This window comes from Neolamprologus multifasciatus, chromosome 9 (assembly GCF_963576455.1).
Source record: "Neolamprologus multifasciatus chromosome 9, fNeoMul1.2, whole genome shotgun sequence".
Taxonomy (NCBI): Eukaryota; Metazoa; Chordata; class Actinopteri; order Cichliformes; family Cichlidae; genus Neolamprologus; species Neolamprologus multifasciatus.
The window spans coordinates 33,297,752-33,324,263 of NC_140447.1; the positions used below are offsets into that span (position 1 = coordinate 33,297,752).

Sequence of the window (26,512 nt, forward strand, 5' to 3'; positions counted from 1 at the left end):
TGTCGTGTTTTTTTGTATTACTTTCCCTGGAACACTCTCTCACAGTCTGTTTCTAAAACCTAAAGAGAATTATGGATTTGATCAACTGGTCTCTGAATGCTATTGACACCCTTTTCTCAATGTGAAGTCTGGCTCGGGAGAGCCCGAGTGCCCTGCAGGGACTTTCCCTGCCGGATACACGATGGACGGGTGGCAGAAATGGAGGGTCGTGTGCCTGGCGGGACTGTCGATCGAGGACGCTGAAGATATCTACCTATTTGGAACCATGATAACAGGGTTCTTGCTGATCAGAGCTGGCTTGGCCCTGGCTTATCGGAGAACATACAGAAGAAGGCCATTTTTAAGCAGTTTAACCAAATTTCACAATTTCTAAAGTTCTGGGTTACAAAACTCCCATAACCTTTAAGAATTGACCATTACTTTATTTGCCTCCGGTCATTGCACTTCATCTCATCTATGTTGTTAAAAGGCTAATCCAGAGGCAATACCCCAGCATCAACAGGTTCAGTGCTGCAGGATTAACGGAAGGCTCTGATCTCCTCATGGAGGTCCCGACTTCTCTGATCAGCTCTGTTACCATGATTATAAGTTTTTGGAAGGCTGCATCTGTTGAAAAGAACAATAACACAAAGAATACTGGCTTGTGATAAACTGGATAAGCATTGTGATGAGAAAAAAAACTATATCCATACGTGATGGCTTCACATTTTGCATTCGGGTTTAAGTAGTTCAATCTGTTAAAACTGTTTACAATTTGGCCTTTTACATATAAATGAAATCCTATGAAAGATGTCAAAGTACAGCATTTTAGAACTTGCCTCAGACTCTGGAATCTAAAAAAGCAAAATATGATGATATTCAGCAGCATAAATTAGTGTTTTGAAGTTAAGATTACAATGAAATTGTGATGCAGCTCATTGTTTCAAAGCATACGAAACACAATTTCGATCCGCTCCTCACGTGTTAACCTCTTTGACATGTCAATGGCTGTGAACAAAGACAAACTTGTAAATAACTCATGAAAGAATAAAGTTACGTTGGAACCAAGCACACCATTGTTTTTCTTGTGACATTACCAATAAGTTTGATGTGTCACATGACCCTCTTCCTATTGAAAAAACAAAAGTTGTATCCAAGATGGCTGACTTCTAAATGGCCACCATGGTCACCACCCATCTTGAGGAGTTTGCCACATATACTAATGTGCCACAAACAGGACTTTAATATCACCAACCATTCCCATTTTATTACAGTGTATCCATATAAATGGCCCACCCTGTACTTTACTGATCTGAAATGAGAAAATGAAAAAAACAAAACAAAACACAGTGTCAATAAAAAGAGGAAAAACATGATATTGAAGATAAGCTCCAGGTAGGGAACATTCATTATTAAAGTCACGGAAACGTAAAGTCACGTGGGCATGTCACGTGATCATTCGGTCTCAGGCGACTCTTTCACGTGTTTATAAATGGAAGCGTGTCAAATGTAACACACGCATTGTACACATTTGTAGAGGCAACTTTATGTTTCTGGATCACATTGCACACATTTGTAAATCGTTTGATGGAATTAACTCTGCATACAGCAGCCATAGAGTGAGAGTCGTAGTACACGGTGGGCAAGCCAACCGCAGGGCTAACAAAAGCACCCTTGTAGTTTTATAATGGAAAGACATGAATGTATGACATGAAAATATTTTCTTTGTTCAGAGTTGGTATTGTCTGTGAAATTTATAATTTTCTCCTTCTGTTTAAATTAGCTTTAGTAATATCATACATACGTCAACGTTCAAATAACGAATAACTAAATTGCATTAAGAGATTTGATTGGACAATCTAGTGTCAGCAATGTGTCAGTAATGAAATGAACCAATGGGCTGCTGTCTTGTGAGTACAGGCGTGCGTAGCGTCCCAAGAAAGCGTTCAAGTGAAACAATTGGAGCTGACTCACAGCCATCAGTTACACGTCAGTTACACTCGTGATAAATGAGCTGCCACGGCCACACCGGGAGCTTTGAATGTAGCGCAGGGAGATGCTGTGGAGGTTCCAGCTTTACCCCAGCAGAGTCCTCTGGGCTGAATGTTCCTGTCAATCAATCATTTTATTTTGAAAGTGCTAAATACTCATTTCCTTTTTCCTCAGCAGCACAAACCCCGCAGCTCTGGCTGTGTCACAATTCAGGGTCTGCAGCCTTAAAGGCCGCATTTTAAGGCCGATTACGTTACAAAGTTACAAACATTAGCGATGTTAGTACCAACTTGGTTTTAAAGCCTTTACTTTAAAATATACTCCATTCAAAGTTGACCTCAATCTTACGGAGAATGATATCTATTCTGTGTGACTTAAAGCAGTTATGACATGGTCTGATTTTCTCACCCAATAAAGGAATATTTCATATATCAGTCTACTCTTCATTCTATCAGACACAGTTATCACAGCTCGTACATTTGCTTTTTACACATTTGAGCCAAATTTAGTAATGCCAACATATTAAACAAACAATATTTGTCTCTTATATATAATACATCTATATATACACTGTCAAAGATACTCGTCTTTGAGTGAAGATTTAAGGTGATAGGAAATATAAATAACTGCAATTTGAATCTTTACTGAAGCTCAGTGTTTGACACAGGGTTCAAGTTCACTGCTGTAATAGCTAATAATGATTAATATAATAACTATAATATTGCCCATATTATATTTACATTACCACAGTGAGATGACTTTAGTCTCGTGAACAACATTAGTTAATTGTTATTTACTAGCTAATCTTAAATAACTGTTCAGTACAGAAATGAAGCCCAACAATCATGTTTTTACTGTCCCGTGGTCTCAGCCTCAGAAGCTTATCAAATCACACAAAGCTCATATAAAAACAAACAAATGAACAAAAGATTGTGAACGCGACGGAGAAACCATCCCATTTCGCCTTAGCGGTGTTTGAGTACGCGGCCCTTGTGGACCGTTAAGGCTGCGTACAGCCTGTTTTACTTTGAAAGCGTTCACAGCCTTTTCTTTAGCAGCGGTGTGTCTTATGGTGAAGGAGCAGAGCGGAAGTCACGTGTCTCTGTTTTCTCTGCGGCTCACTTTAGCCTCAGCGGCTAACTGACCAGCAGGCTGACCGTCGGCCAGAGTGCCGCCGAGCAAGCAGCTCAGTGTGCCGGTGAGTGTACCGCGCGGGACGCCGTGTAAAATCCACGGAGAGAACTTCAGGATCACAGCGAGCTGCTAACGCTACTCTCAGCCTCCGTGCTCGGCTAGCGGGGCCAAGAGAGCGGCTTCCATTATCGGACGCTGCGCTGCTGTGGCTCGCGTTGGGAGCCGCTGCACCTCCTGCTGCTGAAGCCCAGAGAGCCGCACGGACAGATGGAGCCTCTGTGAAGCAGGAGGATGACGACAGGTGAGCTCGGATCAGTTGCTTCTCACTGTGCGCGTGTGTGTGCGCGCGCAGTAACAGGTGAGCTGAAGCCGAACTTTCAGAGTGTGGAGGAGTGTGTGTTTGAGCCCCTTAAATCAGAGAATTTCTGAATGTACCCTGGTCGGAGCTGCTCTTCTGTCTGTGTCACGAGTTCAGGTGAATGATTGAGCTGCCGACACAGGACACCTGTCCTCAGGTGTGCTGACGCCAGCAGCAGTTCCAGGTTACTCATTGAAAATAGATTAACCCTGTGATCAGTCGACCTGAGAGCTGATTGGAGGTTCAGGCTGTGACCTCTGACCCCCAGTGTTGGCAAGTTTCTTTGAAAAAGTAATTAATTATAGTTACTAGTTACTTCTTCAAAAAGGTAACTGAGGTAGTAACTGAGTTACAAGATTCTAAAAGTAATTAATTACTTAAAGTAACTATTGCGTTACTTAAATTTTTTATTTTATTATTTTTTTTAACCCTCTGGGATCCAGGGTATGATTGGACATTTTAACTACTGTTGATGTTTCCTCTACATTTCACCTTTAAAAACTGTTTACTTTGCCTCGCTTGGTATCATCAGCACAGCCTCACGTGTCTGAATTTACAGTCATGTTTTCATTCTGACTGTATTAACACAACTGATCTAAAATCAGACAGAAAACATAAAATCAGAGTAGAAAAAGTGATATTTTTTCTGTAACAACCACAAACATGTTTAATGATCATATTTCATAACTTTGAATGCAAATATAAATTGTCAATTTTAAAATCATATGCACAAGTTATTTGCAGCATTTACCTTTTTAATAACCATTTCTTTTTACAGAACAAGCAGTTGTTCAATAAGATGCCACACAAATCATGTGACATTACAATGTGACTGCTGTGATTAAAGCATCTTTCTTTCAGCTTAACGAGTGAACCGTCAGCTCGTTCAAACACACGTTAAAGTCCGTTTGGCTCGACACCACCGAACAGAGGCAGCAATATAACATAGCTAACATTAACAGTGCAGTGAATCCTGCTTGTGCCGTGATATTCAGGACTGCAAAGCGAGCAGCATCACTGACTTTCAGCTTGTTGTGTTTGTGGATATATGACTGATTTTAATTATCCACAAAATCATCACATTCTCTGTCAGATTAAAGTCGACTATATATATATGTAGAGGCTTTAAAAGCAAGTTAACGCTGAAAGTACAAACATCACTAGTGTCACATAACTTTGCCGACATGTGGCCAACAGTCATGTTTTAATGTTCTTTGTTATTAAACATTTGCACATAAATAAGTGACGTCATATTCAGTACTTATATGTAAGTACTATATTAAACTCTTCGGCCGCTCCGCTTCAGCCATCCGCTGTTTTTTTCAGAACAAAATATCCACACCCACCGCCGCGCTATGAATTGTGGGATATGTGGGGCCACGAGGTGTACACCGGGCCACACTTCTAATTTGGGCAAATGAAGGGTGCATTTGTCGACCGGAGTACACTTTGTATTGGGACTAGAGATGGACCGATCCGATATTACGTATCGGTATCGGTCCGATACTGACCTAAATTACTGGATCGGATATCGGAGAGAAATAAAAAATGTAATCCGATCCATTAAATATCAAAAAAGCACCTCACAAAACTTGGCGACATGGCGAGCCGGAGCAGTGTGGTCACGTGATAGAGCGGCTGTGTGTATTTGTAGCCTGCTAGCAAACATTTCATCTCCGAGGAAGTTATCTCAGAGAGAAGTAAAGCAAGTGTGTAAGTTCATCTCTGAATGTTTGTAAAGCATTCCCGCGTTTAGCTTAACAACCGATTTATAGAGCAACTGCCTCTCTCTCTCTCTCTCTCTCCTGTTGCTACTTCAATCGTGAAACTGCTTAATGATCAGCTGATCGGCTTTTCTGTCGCGAGTCCGTCTTGTTTGTTTTTGGCCCACTTCTCACCAGAAAGAGGAAACCCGCGGCTGAACAACAGCAGCACTATTAAGCTTGATAAGCTGTTGTTAGAATTTATTTAATATTACTTTCTACACCAGGATCTTTTTCTATGCAGTTGGCTGGTAACTGTGCAGGGGCGGATCTAGCAAAGTTTAGCCAGGGGGGCCGATAGGGCATGAACAGGCAAAAGGGGGCACAAAGACATACTTTTCTTTCTTATTCTCATTTAAAATATCTAGCTTTTAATTATTTAATAATTATCTGAATCTTACACCCAAAGTTTTAATCTGATGTAAAATGTATAGAAGTCCATTACTGTATATAGTAACTGTTAAGTCTAATATACCCTAGTACTTTTTAGTAGTAGTACTTTTTCCTTTGGGAACCATCTGTGCAGTCTGCAATTCTGTTGAAGAAAGATGTTGAATCTATTTAATTATTCTTGAAAAATAATTTATTTCTGTGAATTGTTTTCACCCTGCATCAAATTAAAGTTGATTACATTGATTAAGCATCATGAGGAAGAGGGTGGTTCCCTATTTTCTTTTGCTGGGAGTTTGCAACCCTATTAGTTAGGTTGCTTAATATTTCTGCTAAGTACTCTTTAAAATACCAGAATAGGGAGGATGGAGCAGGTTTAACTTTATTAGATTGATCAGTGTTGCTGATCTATGAAATATTTTGGGTGCAGTGTGTTTTTTGTTTTTTTTACATACAGGTATAACAGAATAGCTTTAGTGTTGTTGTTGTTTTTTAACTTGAGTATGAACTTATACAAAAAGCAGCAAGATATTAAAAAAACAGTTTTATTGATTAAAAAACACACTATATCGGATTCATATCGGTATCGGCAGATATCCAAATTTATGATATCGGTATCGGACATAAAAAAGTGGTATCGTGCCATCTCTAATTGGGACGACCTTCGTCGCGTCGCTGTGACGTAATCGTTCTCCAAACACTACGAAGCATGCGGTCGCTGGATCGGGACACAGCCTGTGACTGATGAACTCTCTCTCTCTGTCTCACTACAGCAGTGTAATGTAAGGCCATGCTTGCTCGCCCGCCATGACCACTGTCACGCTGCGGTACTTCTGTTATGGCTGCCTCGTCACCTCAGCCACCTGGTCCTTCCTGCTCTTCCTGTATTTTTCCATGGGGGCGGAGCCTGACCGTGGCAGGACTCCCATGAGGCACCTCGGGCAGCCAATCACTGGAGGTGTGGCCGATCGTAGAGGGGGGCGTCGGCCTCTGCTGCCAAGTAATGGAGTAGAGCTTTCACCAGAGATGGGTGAGTGCCCGTGGTGCGTTCAGGTACTGCTGGGAGGGCGGCAGTGATGGGCGGAGTAAGGGGTGGGGCCTGAGAGCGAGTCGGTGATGACATGTTTTCAGAGTCTTTGTAAACCAGAGGTCTGTCAGACTAAATGAAGGATAACTGGCAAATGGGGGCGGGGCCAAGTCTCTGATGATGTCACGATTAACACCTCAGTGTGTTGAAGGTCCTTTATTTGTCACACGCATAGTTATACAAGTATAACAGCCTCTCTGTCCGTCTGCAGGGATGATCTTCAACGAGGCGGATCAAGAGGTTCGGGACAGCGGCTACCACCGTCACGCCTTCAATGTCCTCATCTCCAACAGGCTGGGCTTCCACCGCCAGCTGCCCGACACCAGAGACACCCAGTAAGAAGCTGATACTGGGCACACTGGGGCCTTTGTGTCTGTCTTCCAGTGAATCTGAGTAAACTTTGTGGTTTCTGTAGAGTGAGCTCGTTCAGGTGCAACGACCATAAAAACGTGAAGCGCCCCGTCGCAGCGTGCAGGTGTCGGCGGTGACCCGGCGGTTGTTCTGAGGTGTGCGGCGTCACCTGAAGCCGACTGTAGTCACGTGTACCTGCAGCTCGCTGTGGCGTCACGTGTCGGCGTGTAGGCGAGCCCTGTTCTTTACCCATGATGCCTCTCTCTCTCAGGTGTCGGGAGAAGTCGTATCCTGTGGCGCTACCTTCTGCCAGCATCGTAATCTGTTTCTTCAACGAGGCGCTCTCCGCCCTGCTCAGGACCGTGCACAGCGTGCTGGACCGCACGCCGGCCTACCTGCTGCACGAGATCATCCTGGTGGACGACCACAGCGAGCTGGGTAATGGCGAGCCAGTTGCTGCAATTCGATTGGTGCGGGGCTTGGCCCGTGGCTCATGGCGGATTTTTGTTTGTGCGCAGAGGAGCTGAAGGACGAGCTGGACCGCTACGTCAGGGCGGAGTTTCAGGGAAAAGTCCATCTAGTGAGGAACCAGAGGAGGGAAGGACTCATCAGAGGACGCATGATTGGAGCCTCACACGCTACAGGTGCGTCCTCGTCACCTCTTTCCTTACTCTGTTCTCTCTTCCTCCATTAACCGTATGAAAGCCAGAGTCTGGTGTTGTATGTGCACAGGTCTGTGCAAAAGTCTCCCCTCATATTTTTAAAAGAGAAAAATGTACAGCGATTTATGGGGGTGGGGAAAAATGGATACTGTGTAGCATGGTGATATTTTGTTTCTAATAATGTATCGATACAGGGACAGCAGAAATCGATATTTTGTTACAAAAAGGTTTTTGTGCTCTGACTTCAGAGCATGTTGATCCTTTTTCTGAGCAAGAATCCTGACATTCCTTCACTGTCCAAATGTGTTTAACTTGTTTTTGGCAGCAATAAACATGACAGTTTACTTATTTTAATTTAAGACATGTTTTATTTTAATTAAGTTTAAAACTTTTTTATTTAATGTAAAATTATATTTTGTTTTAATTTACTTTCGAATTCTTCAGTTGCTGAAGGGGCTGCATAGTTTTCATAAACTGCATAGTTCAGAATAGCTATAATTGTACCAGATGGTTGATTCAGTTAAGTTGGACTAGACTGTAATACAAACCGTTCAGTTTGTCAACAATCAAACTGAAATGAGAGAAAGACTGAGTGTGAGACTTTGATATTAGAGAAAATGAATATTGATAAAGTTTACCTTTATGTACAGAATCTGAATATCGCAAAATATTTTAAAAAATTGCAATAATATCGATGTGTGGTGATTCCCACCTCTGGCGATTTATTGAAACGTGTAAACGTGCGTGTAAATCAGTCAGGATCAGGGTCTGCACATACACGTGTAAAACGAGTGTTTGGGGGCGGAGCGTCATCCTTCTCTGGACCCTCAGGAATAGTTCGCCGAGCTTCCTGAAGGATGCTCCGGAACAAGGGCAAGCAGCCAAAGATGAGAAAGAGCTCCAGAAGCCAGAGAGCTGTTGCTCAAGAGCACTTCAAAAATACAGGAAGGAAGTGACAGGCGGCTCAAGACTTTTGCACAGCACTGTAACCATGTGGACAGAAGTGTTCGGTCTCACCTGTTAAGCTTTGAATTCAGTGTTCAGCCTTCACAAGCCTCTGAGTGGGCGGAGCCTTCTGATCAGATCAGTCTGATTCACCTGTGCGCGTCCAGGTGAGGTGCTCGTGTTCCTGGACAGCCACTGCGAGGTGAACCAGGCATGGCTGCAGCCGCTGCTGGCGCCCATCCAGAAGGACCGCCGCACTGTCGTCTGCCCCGTCATCGACATCATCTCCGCCGACACGCTCGCCTACTCGCCCTCCCCCATCGTCAGGGGCGGCTTCAACTGGGGGCTGCACTTCAAGTGGGACCCCGTGCCCCCCTCCGAGCTCAGCGGGCCTGAGGGAGCTTCCGGACCCATCAGGTGATGTTTTAACAGCCTCGTGGTGCAGTTTTGGTCTGACCTCTAACTCCTCCCCCTTGCTCTGCTCCCCCTCAGGTCCCCCACCATGGCAGGCGGGCTGTTCGCTATGAACAGGAAGTACTTTAACGAGCTCGGCCAATACGACGCCGGCATGGACATCTGGGGGGGAGAGAACCTGGAAATCTCCTTCAGGGTGAGAGTCTGTTTTACTGACGGTCAGTGAAGGGGTCGTTAAAGGAGCAGTCACACATTTCTCTCAGTTAGCAGTTAGCTTAGCGCATAGAGAGGAAGTGGTGGGGAGAGCAGCTGCTGCTACACCTTCTCGCTGTCTCGCTCAGATCTGGATGTGCGGCGGTCAGCTCTTCATCATCCCGTGCTCCAGGGTTGGCCATATCTTCAGGAAACGGCGGCCCTATGGCTCGCCGGGCGGCCATGACACCATGGCCCATAATTCCCTGCGGCTGGCGCACGTGTGGATGGACGGGTACAAGGTAAACGCACACACACACGTGCGCACTCTCTGGATGCACGGTGACCTCATTTCCTGTGCCTCTCTCATCCAATCAGGAGCAGTATCTCTCTTTGCGTCCAGAGCTGCGCAACCGGAGTTACGGCGACATCGGCGAGCGCGTGGCGTTGAGGAAGCGGCTGCAGTGCCACTCGTTCAACTGGTACCTGGACACGGTCTACCCTGAGATGCAGACCGCCGCCAACGGCAACAAGCAGCAGCCGCTGTTCATCAACAAGGGCCTGAAGCGGCCCAAAGTCCTGCAGCGAGGACGGGTACCTGAACTCACCACACGTTCGCGTCTGCCCCCTGTCACATGACCTTCCTTCATGTTTCCGTCCTCTGTGTCCGCCATCTTCCAGCTACGGAACCTCGCCATCGGACGCTGTCTGGTAGCCCAGGGCCGGGTCAGTCAGAAGGGCGGCGCCGTCGTTCTGCGACCGTGTGACCCCCGAGACCCCGAGCAGGTGAGCACATGACCACACGCAGCATCGGTTTACCGAATCACCGCAGAGATTTGTGATTCCTGGTGGCGGCACGGGCGGAGCTAAAGTACACGTTTGCACAAACGTATAGATGTAACCATGGTAACATCTTCAAAGCAGACGTGACAGCAAAGGCTCGCAGTCATTGGCTAACGACCTGTGATTGACGAGCCAATGAAAAGCCTCTGTGACTCAGAGGTCAGCTGAAGGTTGTTTCTCACACACCTCTGTCCAATCAGGCTCCGAGTCTTTGCTGGGCTCCGCCCCTGAAGATGCCGACTGTCCCGACCTGCACGTCACGGCTTCATAAACGAGTCAGCGTCTGTCTTCACTGTGACCTTTAACCTTTAACCCTTCACGTGTGCAGGACTGGGCGTACGACGAGGAGGGTCAGCTGATCCTGGCAGGTCTGCTGTGTCTGGACGTGTCAGAGGTCAGGACCTTTGACCCCCCGAGGCTGATGAAGTGTCACGGCTCGGGGGGGTCGCAGCAGTGGAGCCTGGGGGTGAGTCCTCGCAGTGTGGGCGGGGTTTACTGTCATCAGGAGGAGGAGTCAGTGTCACGTGTCCTTCTGTGTTTCCTGTAGAAGTCCAACCGGATCTACCAGGTCTCCGTCGGTCAGTGTCTCGCAGCTGTCTCCCAGCCAATAGGACAGAAAGGTTACGTCTCCATGGCGATATGCGATGGCTCGCAGACGCAGCAGTGGCAGCTGGAGGCCTGAGGAGGACGCCGCGGCGCCGTGGACGGAATGATCTCCGATTCTCACCTGCTCATTTCATGTTTCGTGTTTTTCATTTTAAGTTTGATGTTTCAGTCGCAGAAGAACTTCGCCACGCCGGACGCCATGCCCAGGCACGCCTGGAACTTCTTCAAGGTCCTTTTAAGGACCTGGAAAGTCCTGGAGTCTGGCGACTGATTTAATCTGATCAGTGATCTGATGTTTACTTGGTCTGCCTTCATCATGTGACCTCTGAGGCATCTCCGTCCTCAGAGAAGCTTCCTGTTTTTATCGTGTTCACACAGGAAGTGCTTCTAAAGCAGCGACAGCACTTCCCGTCCTCCTCAGGTCAAAGGTTGCTGTAAGTCCAAAGGTTTTGCTTCAGAGGGCCGTTAGCTGCAGAGAGCTGGAGTAAAACCGAACACTCGCTGAAGGACTCGGAGCGTCGCTCTCGTGTCTCCTCGCCCTGATGATGCTGACCCGCCGCTCATGCACCAGAACCATATCTGCAGTTCTAATGAGGAGCTTCCTCGATGAAGTTGGTGCGAGCGTGCACGTGAGATCAGTTCTGATGCCACCGATGATAGGAAGGAAGGCGGAGCTTACTTACCGTCAGGGTAATCCACAGTGGGCGCCACAGCCACTTTTCCTCGAGCCGGTTGTTCCCCCAGAACAGGAAGTGCCGCTATGCTGTCACAGAGGCGCCTCGCTCGTTATCCTTCGTTAACTGTGAAGGTCAGAACGTTGTAAATGTGTAGAAAGAAAAGTGAGGATGTGAACCTTTAAATTTTGACTGTTTTAAATCTACAGCTACAGGAGAAATATCCGTGCAGATTAATATTTACACAAATATACTGAAATGTTACTGTTTGTTTTAGTAAACCTGCCACTGCTCAACAGCGCCCTCTAGAGTCACACGCTCTGCGTTTCAGTGACATCTAGTGGCCAAACGTGAGACAGCAGCAGGGTGTGATTGGTTAGTGTGGATGAGTGAAGACGGCCCACTGGCTCAGCTCGTTCTGCAGTAGCTGGGAGGAGGCATGCACACAACATGGCCGATGGCGTAAACGCCGCGCTACACCCATCGTGGCAGCTGCAGTGTTGTCAATGGTGAGCTCGGGCTGCGAGGTCACCATTGACAACCAAACTGCTTTTGGCTCATGACGGAGGCGGTCGCACTTTCTCCCTCTCCCTCATCTTTCCTGCTTGGCTTCTCGTGTCTTTTGTATCGTCTTATTCTCTAACCCTAAGAGAGTCTCTCAGACTTGTTCTCTAAAAACCTAAAGAATCATGGATTTGATCAACTGGTCCCTGAATGCAACTGACACCCTCGATGAGAAGCCTGGGAGAGCCCGTGACAAGACATTGAACACACCTTTTTGAAACCATGATAACAGGGTTCTTGCTGATCGGCCCTGGCTCGGCCCTGGCTCGGCCCCGGCCCTGGCTCGGCCCTGGCCTGGCCCCGGCTTATTGAAGGATAAAGAAAGCGGAAACAGCTGTTCAAATCCCCACAAGGCTGCCTGCTTTGTTGATTGGAAAGATGGAGCGAGCTGTGGCTTCTCAGAATGGGCTCATCAGGTGCAGCATGTTTGGGCTGCTGTGAGTACTGAGACCGACTGACAACATCTCGGCGTGGATGGATAACATCGTGGAGAGGCTCACGGCTCTCCAACGACAGACTTGTGACCAGTGACGGACATTAGACAACTGTAAAACTGGAACCAGTTTGTTCGCACTAACCAAAACAGCTACCATCTTCATTTCATGTGGCGCCAGTTGGATGCTCAAGGCTAAAGCTGACGATTCTCCCTGAGATAACAAGACTGTTGTGACTTTCTCCCTCCTCGTTTAAGGCCACCGTCGACTGAAGACTGTTGACTTTAGGGACACTTTCTCTTGGTTGAACACTCACACACACGCATGTACACTGACACAGACCCACACTCACCCCTCCAAACGCCTTGAAGCTCATGTCTTTATGTTGTGAGATGTGATGATTCATGTGCTGAGCTCAAACTGATCTCCCTGTTGGAGCTCAGTCCAGGGGAGTTATTTTTGTCTCCTTGTCTTTCCTCATGTTGTGCATTGTTATACGTCTCTGACCTGTCTTCCCCATGTGATGTTTGTGTAATGTATGTATGGTCAGAAGGGTAAGATGGCGCTGGCGATGGTCGGCAGCCTTAACAACAGATTTCCCACGCGTGGGACTAATAAAGGTATCTTAAATGATCCTGAAAAAGTCTTGTGCTCATCTGGACGTCTTCAGTGGGACGCGTGTCATCATCAGCTGACTCCGTCAGTCTCAGCTGACTGCAGCTCTCCGATCTTTAACCCTAAACACTGGCCCGTGTGTCGGTTTACTGTGCCCATAGTCTATGAAGGCTAACCTCCGTGCGTCTGTGCCCAAACCGTCGTGCAGCTCTAACAGTGCGAGTCATCAAAGGGAAACTCAAAGTCAGACTTAGCTGGAGGTCCCCTCGCCGTGCATCACGGCGAGGGGACCGCCGCTGTGAAATGTTACAGGCGTCGTTTGAATCCGAGCAGTTCGCAGGAAAACATCCAAAGGCGGGGTTTACAAAAAAATATGAGCATCATAACTTTTAAGTTTCAGAACAGAAACCGCGCCATTCTCCTCTCCAAGGCTTTCATGTGTGATGATAATAATACGCTTTATTTGAGGTCACCTTACAAATACAAGCCGTTTACCATTTTACAAAGAACAAAATTAATAAAAGGAGCAATGGTCATAAAATGCATAAAATAAGTTAAAATTACAAAACAGAGCGTGACAGCTGATTAAAATCAGCACTAAAGCGAATAAGCCAGTTTGAACAAATGTGTTTTGAGCTGTGTCTTAAATACGGAGAGAGTCTATATTTCTTATGTAGAGTTGCAGAGCCGAGGAGCGACTGAAGGCTCTGTGTCCCACAGTGATGAGATGAGTGGACGGGACAGTAAGATGAACAGCAGATGATGATCTGAGAGGGAAACAGTGGTGATATGGAGCAGGTCACACAAATATGCAGGAGCAGATTTATGGATACACTTGTACGTGAGAAGTAAGATTTTAAAGTTTATCCTGGTTTCTACGGGCAACCAGTGAAGCTGCTGAAGAACTGTTGTAATATGAGCTCTTAACAGAGTAGAGTTATGACCCGAGCTGCAGAGTTTTGGAGAAGTTGGAGTTTATGAAGGAACCTTTTAGGGAGACCAAATAAGAGGGAACTGTAGTAATCAATAAGGGACGTAATAAGACTATGGACAAGGATGGCAGCAGCATGGGGAGGAAGGAAGGGGCGGAGTCGGTTAATATTACGTAAGTGGAAGTAAGCAGACTGGGTTATGTAATTAATGTGAGACTGGAATGAAAGAGTACTGTCAAGTATGACACCCAAACTCTTAACCTGAGGGGAGGGTAAAACAGGACAGAGACTTGAAGACTGGGGTTTAAGTTGGATAAACTGAGTGTGGTCTGAGAGATAGGAGGTGAACCAGGCAAGGGGGTGTGACTAATGCCAATGGATGCTAACTGGTTCAGGAGGATATGGTGAGAATGGTATCAAACGCCGCACTAAGATCAAGAAGGATGAAGATGGATAGGAGACCAGAATCAGCTGCCATCAGAAGGTCATTGGTAATCCTTAGCAGAGCAGTTTCTGTGCTGTGATTGGGGCAGAAACCAGATTGAAATTGTTCATAGAGATTATGGTTATTGAGATGTAAATGAAGCTGGGAGGCGACAACTTTTTCAAGAATTTTTGAAATAACCCCTCAGCCCACTCCTTTCCAGACTCAAGGCAAAATTTCCGCATCGTAGATTTCAATGTCTGATGAAACTGCTCGAGTGCACCTTGCGACTCCGGATGATAGGCACTAGATTTCTGATGTTTAATGCCAAGTGATCGCAAAACTTGAGCAAAAATCTTAGACATGAAATTAGAGCCTTGGTCAGTTTGGACAGCCCTTGGTAACCCGAAAGTAGAAAAGAAGTTCACCAACGCCTTAACAACTGGTTTAACCTTAAGGGTGCGCAATGGAATCGCCTCGGGAAAACGTGTAGCAACGCACATCAAAGTCAAGAGGTACTGGTGGCCCGATTTTGTTTTAGGAAGTGGACCAACGCAGTCGATGAGTATGTGTTCAAAAGGTGCCCCTAAAACTGGAATAGGGTGTAATGGAGCGGGTGGAAGGACTTGGTTAGGCTTACCGCTAATCTGAGAGGTGTGACAAGAACGACAATACTTAGCATCATTCTTTAATCCTGGCCAAAAGAAATGACGCAGAATGTGGTGGTAGGTTTTTCTAATACCTAAATGTCCAGAAAAGCTGTCATGGGCAAGACTAAGAACTTTGTGTCGGTACTGTTGAGGCACCAGAACCTGCTGAAACACATTCCAGCCCAGACCACCAGCTGTAGGCGGATACCAGGTACGCATCAACACAGGATACTGGTCACTGGAGTTGGCAGCTGAAAAACAACCCACAAAAACAACCCACTGTGTTGTGCCAAACTCTTTGTTAACTCCCAAAGGCAGTGGAGATGTCACTGATGGGCTAATAGACCGCATCGCCTCAGAGTCGACCGTCGGCGGGTCACAGGTTTTAGATCCAGAACAAAACAGCCCACACAGTGTTCTTATGGCCACAGCCATAACAATAGTAAGTCCAGTTTTCTTGAACAGACGTTCGAGTTGGCGTCCTTTAGCTTTAAGGTGACGCAGGTCGGAGGTAAACCATGGAGCTGAACTGGAAAATGAGACCGATGTTTAAGGGGAGCAAATATGTTAAGAAGGTTATGAAGGTCGACATTATAATGAGAAACAAGTTCATGAGGGGTTGAGGAGCTGTGGATAGATGGGAGGTCATGGACGGCAGATGAAAAAACAGCTGGGTTGATATTACTAATTTTCCTAAAAGTGATATTATGAGAGACAGGTTTTGGAAGCGGTTATGTTTGCATTAAAAGAAATAAACATATGATCAGACTGGGGAAACAATGTGGCTTTACAATGGGTGGGGCTAAGACCACAACAACAGACCAAACCAAGATATGACCTTTAGATGAGTAGAAAACTTTATGTACTGTAGAAGCCCAAAACTTTCCAGGCAGGAGGTAAAATCTCTGGAAAGAGGGATTTTGTCATTGTCCATATGAATATTGAAGTCACCAACAATTATCAGACTAGGAGAAAGTACAGAGAAATGAGTGATTCATTTAAAAAATCCTTGTTTGGCTTAGGTGGCTGTAAACAGTACATATATTGGTGGGGGTAGATCCAGGGAGCTGTAGTGCAATGTATTCAAATGAATGGGAGGGAGGGGCAGAGACAGTGCTTCCAGTGATGTGTTCAGGTGCTGCTGGACAAACAGCCTGACAAGATGATTGTCTTAATCAGGGGTGTCCAACTCCAGACCTCCAGGCCTCGAGGGCCAGTGTCCTGCAGGTTTTAGATGTGTCCCTCATCCAGCTGATTTAAATGGCTAAATGAAAGTTCTCCAGAGGCCTGGGAATGAACTAATCATGTGACTCAGGTGTGCTGACCCAGGGTGAGATCTAAAACCTGCAGGACACCGGCCCTCGAGGCGTGGAGTTGGACACCCCCGTCCTAAAGCAAAGGCAGGGTCTGGGTGGTCCTTGAGGGGGTCGTTACTGCTGCACCCGACACAGGAGCACGCCGGCTCCACCAGGAAGCCGACAGGCACAGTGTGTGCCTAAGCTAGGGTGACCAACAGTCCTCTTCTTTTGCACTTGTTGACTTGTAAAAGCCTGCATGACACTTTTTATTTCATTTTTTAACAGCACATAGAAGGCATCGTTTAAATATGTTAACGTTTTCTTTAAGCAAACAGTTTTATTAAAGTTCTTCATCACTGGGCCAAGTGTCCTCTTTTTTGGAAATCAAAATATGGTCACCCTTGCCTAACCTAACACCGGGTAACCATTCGGTCTCTCACTGCATTAACACTTACATGAGACGCTCCGTCTTCACATCTGCTGTGGTGAATCAACCTCCTTCAAAGGCAAAGGTGTGTCTCTCCTGACGCATGGCCTTTTATCCAAGCTCCGCCCACTGAGTCTCCAGGGACCCTGAACTTACTGTAAACCACACCACCATTTTTTCATGAGGTCTGTGAGGTTTTGAAGTTTTATTTACTTTAATCTTGAACCCAGTGGCAGTCCTAGCCTGTTTGGCGCCGTGGGTGAACACTCCTTCTGCTCCATCAGCAGGTTGAGGGTCACAGACGCCAACAGACTAAATAAACTGATCCACAAGGCCGATAATGTTGCTCCCACCCAAGGGCGTAGATTTGGCATGGATGGAAGGGACATGTCCCCACCAATAATTTGATCTCTTCGAGTAAAGAAAAACAACCGATAGAAAGAAAAAAAACGATCTGTCAGCGTCTCATTCACCCAGCGGTGCAGAAAGAGTTAAATTACGTCCTCTACTGGAGTCCTGCGTCATGTGACAAATATGGCCAATGTGATTGGCTGAGCCTTTCAGGGAGCTCTGTTTAGTTTCAGCAGCAGCAAACCTGCGAGGAGGAGAGGAGGACGGCAGCAAAGAGGAAGAAGCTGATGTAAGAAAGTATTTTTCAAAGAAACCTGCAAGTCGCTTAAAGTCAAGTTCACTCATATAATGTGTCACAATAACATTACAGGCTGCGCTCGGCTTTGGCCCACATCAGGCTAAAACTGTAACCATGAATAACGTGTTTGGGAAACTAACTGCACAACAGCAGCACTATTAGTTCTCTCAGTCTCAGAGCAGCATTTCTCATTTTGATTGAAGCTGTCAGAGAAAACGGAGCCTCGAGCAGCAGGATATTAGTTTACAGAGGCTGTTAGAATTATATGTCTAACGTTAAAATGTTGGTGACACAATAATTTCATCCTAATAGCACTGACATATTCATAGGGTTAATTTTGAGACAAAATATCAGGTAGTCATGATTTTGCAAATATCCACCTTGTAGTGCAGTTTGCACAACTTGTTTTAAAAATGCACTCAGCCTACAAACATTACTGACGAGTCAAGATCTGCACTGATAGAAACACTGAAGCAGCACATTTTATTCTTATTGTCCTGTTTGTGACAGAAGAACCAACACAGAGCTCAGAGTGATGGTGACACAAGATCACAGGTGAAACTGGATGATGTTGGTTCATGACTGTATTTGAAGCACATGTGTGACTGCATGTATGTGAATGTCTCACTGTTATTGATCAGCTGACAGAGGCAGCTCTGCCATGTTGTAGCTCAGAGGTGAACAGGTCACAGGTCACAGGTCACTGACTGATGATTTGGTGCTGTAGATTAACTAGTGTCTATTATCATGACAGTTGTCAACCTGCTGATGTAAATTGATTCATTAGTGTTTATTTGACAAAGAATCTGAATTGACATGTCTCACTTTTTATATGGCACGAATCAATGTGTTATTTTATCAGGTGGCAATATGTCCTAGTGCAGTCAGAGGGGAGGAGCCAGGGCCAAAGGTGAGGCACATCAAGCACAGAATAAAAATTGTAATCTGAGAATAAAACGCAGGTACTGAGGCTGAAAGAAGCTTCAGTGCTCTCAGAAGACTACAAAGATGGCTACGGTCCACCAGGAGAGACTGGACAGATGTAAAACCAACATGCCAGCAGTTGATCTCAGTTAGTGAGAGGAGCAGGCATGTGTTTGGCTGCTTCACATAGTGGACATTGAGTTGTTGTGTCCATGTCTGTTGCTGTAACAGTTCATGTTTAGAATAAAAAATCCCAGCTCACTGAGTTGATCGGGGCGATTGTGCCTAAAATGTTGCTGAGAGATCTTTTGTGGTAATCTTAGACGAGTAGTTTTATGGACAAAAACCAGCAGGTCATTCAGTGTTCCCTTAGTGCTGATGTATCAGAGATGTTGGTGTAACTGAAGTAATGTAAAGTCCTAAAGAGATGACAGACCTTGCCGACCGTACATACGATACACGAACATCACATTGGGGAGACAGGTCAGGCTAGGTAGCGAGGAAAAAAACAATGAAATGTGTAACACAGAAGGATAATACAGGAATGCACAGATATCAACACACCACAGCACAATAAACACAGACAGCAACATGGGAAAGAGTTCCAGTGTGTACATCTGATCTGGGACCGCTGCAATCTTTCGACTGCGCCTCCAACTGACCCGATGTCCACATCAGAGGGGAGGTAAGCGTTGGAGGTGGCGTTGGATCCGGGGTAGGGAGGGTGATGAGTCGGTGAGTGCTTATCAGTATCAGTATATGTGTGTGTGTGTCCATAATTCAGTAAACAGTCTTCCAGCCAACCCAGGTGGCCTTGTAGGGAATGGGAAGAACAGACTCAACACAGTCGTTATCAGGGTGTTGTTGTTCAGCTCCGGCCTTGCAGCTGGCGCCAAAGGGGTATCCGCATAAGTGATGGTGTTTTTACTTTAGTGCGAACAGCTCATATGAATTTCAAAGCAGTTCTACAGTCCAACACTGGTCTCTCAATCTCCCGTTGGAGAGCCGCGAGCTTCGCCATACTTGCGTTCTGTGATGTTGTCATTTCTTGTGCTCAAGGAGCCGATTTCTGAGAACTCACGGGAGTGTGCCTCCCCGAGATGCCAATTTTGCACCCAGAGATGTTATTCCGGGCTAGCCCTTCTGAGATGTATCCAGTCTGCAGTCAGAGATCTTATTCTGAGTATTCACAGCAGCCGTAGCCTCTCCAAGATCTTATCTGTGCTGACCAGAGATGGGCAGTAACGCGTTACTTGTAACGTTACTATAATCTGATTACTTTTTTCAAGTAACGAGTAAAGTAAGGGATTACTATTGCAAAAACGGTAATTAGATTACCGTTACTTTCCCGTAGGAACGCTGCGTTACTGCGTTACTAAAACCGTGATTTTTTTGAGAGAATGTCTCATGACAGTGACGTAAGCGAGTGCGACGTTCGTGACAACAGCTGTGTGCAGATCAACAATGGATCATATATCGAGTGCAGAGAGAGTATGAGCGTGCAGCGTTTAAAGTGTGGAAGTACTGACCTTACTTTGAGTTTGATTCCATAAAAAGTGACAAAAACATTAGTGTCCGTTGTGCGTGGGAAGAAAACTTCTTTTTACAGTGAAAAAACCCTAAACTTCCAAACAAGCACCGAGTAGCTACGACGTAATGGGAAACTCACAGAGAAACTCGCGGATTCTTCCACTGACCGCTGCACACCTGCACCAGGGTAACCCTCCGCCTACCCCACTCCTGCTTTACAGGTGAAAATAGAGCAACAGGACCGCTAGTCTTTGACTTTATTTATTTTCTGCTGTGTTTTACTTGCATCTATTTGAAAGACTGAGTGTAAACACACAAAATATTTTATTTTATGAGCTGGAATGTGCAGAAAATAGGTTTAAATGTTAAACTAATTTCTTCAAGTCAGAGAATGTTGCAGATAATTAAATGTTTGCTTGATGCATAAAGTTAAAAGATTAAAACTAATAAAACAAGTTTTAAAAAGAGACTTTTCCATTTGATTACATTTTGTATGATGATTATGTAGAAAAAGTAGAATTGGGCTGAAAGATCTATCACTTTATCACCTATTCAGGTTGTAAATCGTGTTTTTAAAAAGTAACTAAGTAACTAAGTAATTAATTACTTTTGAAAATAAGTAATCAGTAAAGTAACGGGATTACTTTTTTGGGGAAGTAATCAGTAATTAGTTACTGATTACTTTTTTCAAGTAACTTGACCAACACTGGTGCTGACTCAATGAGCCCATTTTGAGAAACTCACGCCTCTCCCATCGTTCCCAGCGGGCAGCCTTGTGGGGGTTTGAACAGCCGGTTCCACTTTCTTAATTCTTCGATAAGTCAGGGCCAAGCCAGCTCCGATCAGCCAGAACCCTGTTACCATGGTTCTGAACTTTATATACAGTGAATGAGTATATACAAGGAGGACATTATGTCCAGCAAGTGGGTGAGTTATGTACATTATATAAATAGAAATAAAATAAAACAACCTGGAAATTTACAGTTTGTTTACAGTGAGGCCAGAAGGATTCCTATGTGCGGGGGGCCGGCTGCTTCCACATGCTTTCTGGTCATATGTGAGCTTTTGGGTTCTTCAGTAGTTTGCACGAGTCGCTCGGGGGTATGGAACCACACCTGTGCAGGAAACCTGATGAAATTATCAGCCTTTAAGTGTTGTTGGTCTGTTATTAAGCTGTAGACCTTTAAAGGAGGAGCTTCCAACAGGGCCGCGCTCCTTGAAGAACATCCAGGAATCCTTCAGCAGTTTCCCGTTGTCCTTTAGCCGGATCCAGGAGTCAAAGCACTGCAGAGTGGATCAGCTGAGCAGGGAAAACAGAGTGTGTGTGTGTGTGCGTGTGTGTGTGCGTGTGTGTGTGCGCGCGCGCGCGTGCGTGTGTGTGTGAGTATTGATGAGAAAAGAAAGCAAATTATTTGGGGGCTGAAATGCTGGAAACCATCAATCACACACAAACATGCACGCACACACACAAACACGCACACACAAACACGCGCACACACACACACACAAACACACACACACACACACACAGGGCTATCTGTCGATCACACACTGTTTAGCCACAGAGTAGCAGATCAATAAAGTTTCTCTAAATTTCTAAATTGAGATTTATGAGGTTGATTCAATGGAAGCGTCCAATCAGACGATGCTGGCCAGACTGTGTGATGGCACATTAACCTGCAACGGTTTGTTTTTGTTCCACTGTGAGGACCAACAGGAAGATGCACTGTTTAAATAAAGCCTCCAGTGGACATTAGAGGAACTGCAGGTTTGGTGATTCAGCGCTGGATTCGTCCCTCAGCCCCGAGGAGGAGGCATTAAGACACTGAGGGTGCTCACAGAGACACAAATACAAGTATGTGTGTGTATATTGATAATAAAGAGCAAAGTAGTGCTTCACAGAAACATGAGCTTTGTGATCAGTTTAGTCGGCTGGCGTGGAGCTCGGAGGACATCAGTACTGGAGCTCAGACCACCCCGTGAGGAAGCTAACAGGTGTAGCTGGTAGACAAACACCTGCGCAGGTGGTGTTTCCAGAGTTAGCTTTAGTCACAGGTTCTCACAAAGTCAAAAGGATCTCAGAAAGTTCTGAGCAGCTGTGAGTGATCAGCCTTTATTAGAAACTGCTAAACATTTTTTCTGTTTTGGTCCTACCATGTTAAAAGCATCAGTTATTTCTCAGTGTGAAACTCAGAAACCAGTCTTACTTGTTATCATCTATCGTCCACCTGGGCCTTACACAGAGTTTCTGTCTGATTTCTCAGACTTTATATCTGATTTAGTTCTGAGCTCAGATAAAATAATTATTGTGGGTGATTTTAACATCCATGTTGATGCTAAAAATGACAGCCTCAACATGGCATTTAATCTGTTGTTAGACTCAATTGGTTTCTCTCAAAATGTAAAAGAACCCACCCACCACTTTAATCACACTCTAGATCTTGTTTTAACATATGGCATAGAAACTGAACATTTAACAGTTTCCTGAAAACCCTCTCCTGTCTGATCATTTCTTGATAACATTTACATTTACAATAATTGATTACGCAGCAGTGGAGAGTGGACTTTATCAAAGTAGATGTCTTTCTGAAAGCGCTGTAACTAAGTTTAAGAATATAATCCAGCCACTGTTATCATCGTCAATGCCCTGTACCAACACAGAGCAGAGCAGCTATCTGAACGCTACCCCAACAGAGGTCGATTATCTTGTTAATAATTTCACCTCCTCACTACGTACGACTCTGGATACTGTAGCTCCAGTGAAAACTAAGGTCTCTAATCAGAAGTACCTGACCCCGTGGTATAATTCTCAAACACGTACCCTAAAGCAGATGACTCGTAATCTGGAGAGGAAATGGCGTGTCACAAATTTAGAGGATCATCATTTAGCCTGGAGAAATAGTTTGTTGCTTTATAAGAAAGCCCTCCGCAAAGCCAGAACAGCTTACTACTCATCACTGATTGAAGAAAATAAGAACAACCCCAGGTTTCTCTTCAGCACTGTAGCCAGGCTGACAAAAAGTCAGAGCTCTTTTGAGCCAACCATCCCTTTAACGTTAACTAGTGATGACTTCATGAACTTCTTCACAAATAAAATTTTTATCATTAGAGAAAAAATTACCAATAATCATCCCACAGATGTAATATTATCTACAGCTACTCTTAGTTCCATTGATGTTAAGTTAGACTCTTTTTCTCCAATCGATCTTTCTGAGTTAACTTCAATAATTACTTCCTCCAAACCATCAACGTGTCTTTTAGACCCCATTCCTACAAAACTGCTCAAAGAAGTCCTGCCATTGATTAATTCTTCGATCTTATATATGATCAACCTATCTCTAATAATCGGCTATGTACCACAGGCCTTCAAGGTGGCTGCAGTTAAACCTTTACTCAAAAAGCATCTCTAGACCCAGCAGTCTTAGCTAATTATAGGCCAATCTCCAACCTTCCTTTCATATCAAAAATCCTTGAAAGAGTAGTTGTCAAACAGCTAACAGATCATCTGCAGAGGAATGGTTTATTTGAAGAGTTTCAGTCAGGTTTCAGAGTTCATCACAGCACAGAAACAGCTTTATTGAAGGTTACAAATGATCTTCTTATGGCCTCTGACAGTGGACTCATCTCTGTGCTTGTCCTGCTAAACCTCAGTGCAGCGTTCAATACTGTTGACCATAATATTCTATTAGAGCGATTAGAACATGCTGTAGGTATTACAGGTATTGCACTGCAGTGGTTTGTATCATATCTATCTAATAGACTCCAGTTTGTGCATGTAAATGGAGAGTCCTCTTCACACACTGAGGTTAATTATGGAGTTCCACAGGGTTCAGTGCTAGGACCAATTCTGTTTACATTATACATGCTTCCCCTAGGCAGCATCATTAGAAGACATAGCATACATTTTCACTGCTATGCAGATGACACCCAGCTCTATCTGTCCATGAAGCCAGATAACACACACCAATTAGTCAAACTGCAGGAATGTCTTAAAGACATAAAGACTTGGATGGCCACTAACTTTCTGCTTCTTAACTCAGATAAAACTGAGGTCATTGTACTCGGTGCTGAAAAGCTTAGAAATATGGTATCTAACCAGATTCTTACTCTGGATGGCATTACCTTGGCCTCCAGTAACACTGTGAGGAATCTTGGAGTCATTTTTGACCAGAATATGTCCTTCAACGCACATATTAAACAAATATGTAAGACTGCGTTCTTCCATTTGTGCAACATCTCTAAAATTAGAAATATCCTGTCTCAGAGTGACGCTGAAAAACTAGTTCATGCATTTATTACTTCCAGGCTGGACGACTGTAATTCATTATTATCAGGAAGTCCTAAAAACTCACTGAAAGCCTTCAGCTAATCCAAAATGCTGCAGCAAGAGTACTGACAGGGACTAGAAAGAGAGCAGATTTCTCCTGTTTTGGCTTCCCTTCATTGGCTTCCTGTTAAATCCAGAATTGAATTCAAAATCCTGCTCCTCACATACAAGGTCTTAAATAATCAGGCCCCATCTTATCTTAATGACCTTGTAGTACCATATCACCCTATTAGAGCACTTCGCTCTCGCTCTGCAGGCCTACTTGTTGTTCCTAGAGTATTTAAAAGTAGAATGGGAGGGAGAGCCTTCAGTTTTCAGGCCCCTCTTCTGTGGAACCAGCTTCCAGTTTGGATTCAGGAGACAGACACTATCTCTACTTTTAAGATTAGGCTTAAAACCTTCCTTTTTGCTAAAGCATATAGTTAGGGCTGGACCAGGTGACCCTGAATCCTCCCTTAGTTATGCTGCAATAGATGTAGGCTGCCGGGGATTCCCATGATGCATTGAGTTTTTCCTTTCCAGTCACCTTTCTCACTCACTATGTGTTAATAGACCTCTCTGTGTTGAATCATATCTGTTATTAACCTCTGTCTCTCTTCCACAGCAGGTCTTTATCCTGTCTTCCTTCTCTCACCCCAACCAATCACAGCAGATGGCCACCCCTCCCTGAGCCTGGTTCTGCTGGAGGTTTCTTCCTGTTAAAAGGGAGTTTTTCCTTCCCACTGTCGCCAAAGTGCTTGCTCATAGGGGGTCATATGATTGTTGGGTTTTTCTCTGTATCTATGAAGCGCCTTGAGGCGACTTTTGTTGTGATTTGGCGCTATATAAATAAAATTGAATTGAATTGAATTGAAGCTGCAGAGCAGCGTTGGTACTCCTGATATTTCTGATCCGTGTTCTCACAAACACCTGCTGAGGTTCTCGCTCGTTCTCCAGCACCTGGTGGAACAGAGATTTTTCTCAGTGATGGAGAGGCCTGCAGGACTACCTGCAGCTGCTGGTTTGTCTCTGGAAGCATGTGAGAGTCCACTGAAACCAGTCCAATGAATGAAAATGGTGACAAGTTTAATTCCTCAGGATATGAACACAAGTGTATGTGAGGCCCCCAGAAGAGCAGTAAGCACGTTTCTGTGTGTGTGTGTGTGTGTGTGTGTGTGTGTGTGTGTGTGTGTGTGTGTGTGTGTGTGTGTGTGTGTGTGTGTGTGTGAGGTAATCAGCTGTAAGTGGAGCGCGTTTGTGGACAGAGACGATCAGCCGCCTGGACCGATCAATACTACGATCAATACAGGGCATGGACGGAGCGATCTAACAGATCATTACCCGTGTGTGTGTGTGTGTGTGTGTGTGTGTGTCTGTGTCTGTGTGTCTGTGTGTGACTGTCAGATGAACTTCTTGTGAGATGTTTAAAAAGATGATGGTGAAGTTATGGGTTCAAACTCTGGTCACACACACACACACACAGACACATCTGAGCTTTGCTGCTTTTCTTTCCTTTGCCTCGTTGTTTTGCCGCTCTTGGTCGCCCGGTGTTGTTTTTAAATGTGCTGATGACTTGATGATGTCACAGACTGCTGACTGAGGATCAGCAGCTTTAAACATTTCCAGAAGCTTCCACGTAGGAGGAACGTGGGCCTCAGCACGCTCTGTGCAGCTGCTCCTTCAGTGAAGAGGAGGCTCAGATCTCTGTCCCTGCTGCTCTCACCTCCAGCTCCTTCTCCACCTTTAAACTGAATTATGGTTCAAATTTCAGCTCCAGTTTCAGCCCGAGTGTCAGTAAAGCCATCCGATATCCCAGAACTCACTGCAACACGTTAACACTTTACTGTCCGACACGCACACACACACAATTCTGTTTTCATATCATTGTGGGGACATCTACCATAATGCAACTATCTAAAATGAAAGCCTAACCGTCAGTCTGTCTAAACATAACATAACTGTAACCCTGACACTAAAACCACATTTCGAGTCTGAAAAATATCTTCACACTCTTTGGTCCCATGTGAGTGACTGTGGTTCCCACAAAGATATGTAAACATGCTACACACACACACACTTGGCAGTTGTTTTATGTTGAAAGGCGTGTCTGCTTCTGCACGTCCTGTGTTTGTTGCTGCTCTCGATGCAGCTCGATACGATCCACTAGTGTTTTCATCAGTGGATAATTCTGGTTTCCTCGTGGCATTCAGGGGCCGTCGGCACACGCTCAGCTGATCGATGCAGACTAGTGAGTGACACTGAAAACATCTCAGGCTTCTATTGATGTGAGAGCAAGAGTAAAGTGCTGCTGTCACATGACTGCACACGTCCTCAAACGATTTCTGTCCATCATATGAGAGCTCATCAAA

At 45.0% G+C, this 26,512-nt stretch overlaps 1 protein-coding gene across 1 annotated transcript; it reads left to right on the forward strand.

Annotated features, from left to right (window-relative positions):
- The first annotated feature begins 3,039 nt into the window (after positions 1–3,039).
- Positions 3,040–25,362, forward strand: galnt11 (UDP-N-acetyl-alpha-D-galactosamine:polypeptide N-acetylgalactosaminyltransferase 11 (GalNAc-T11)). The gene is made up of 12 exons (XM_085171728.1): positions 3,040–3,406; positions 6,390–6,646; positions 6,915–7,038; positions 7,326–7,492; positions 7,573–7,698; positions 8,829–9,078; positions 9,154–9,271; positions 9,417–9,569; positions 9,646–9,861; positions 9,949–10,053; positions 10,439–10,576; positions 10,658–25,362. The coding sequence occupies exons 2-12, from the start codon at positions 6,424–6,426 to the stop codon at positions 10,790–10,792; spliced, it is 1,755 nt and encodes a 584-aa protein (XP_085027854.1). The 5' UTR covers positions 3,040–3,406; positions 6,390–6,423; the 3' UTR covers positions 10,793–25,362.
- The last annotated feature ends 1,150 nt before the right edge of the window (positions 25,363–26,512 follow it).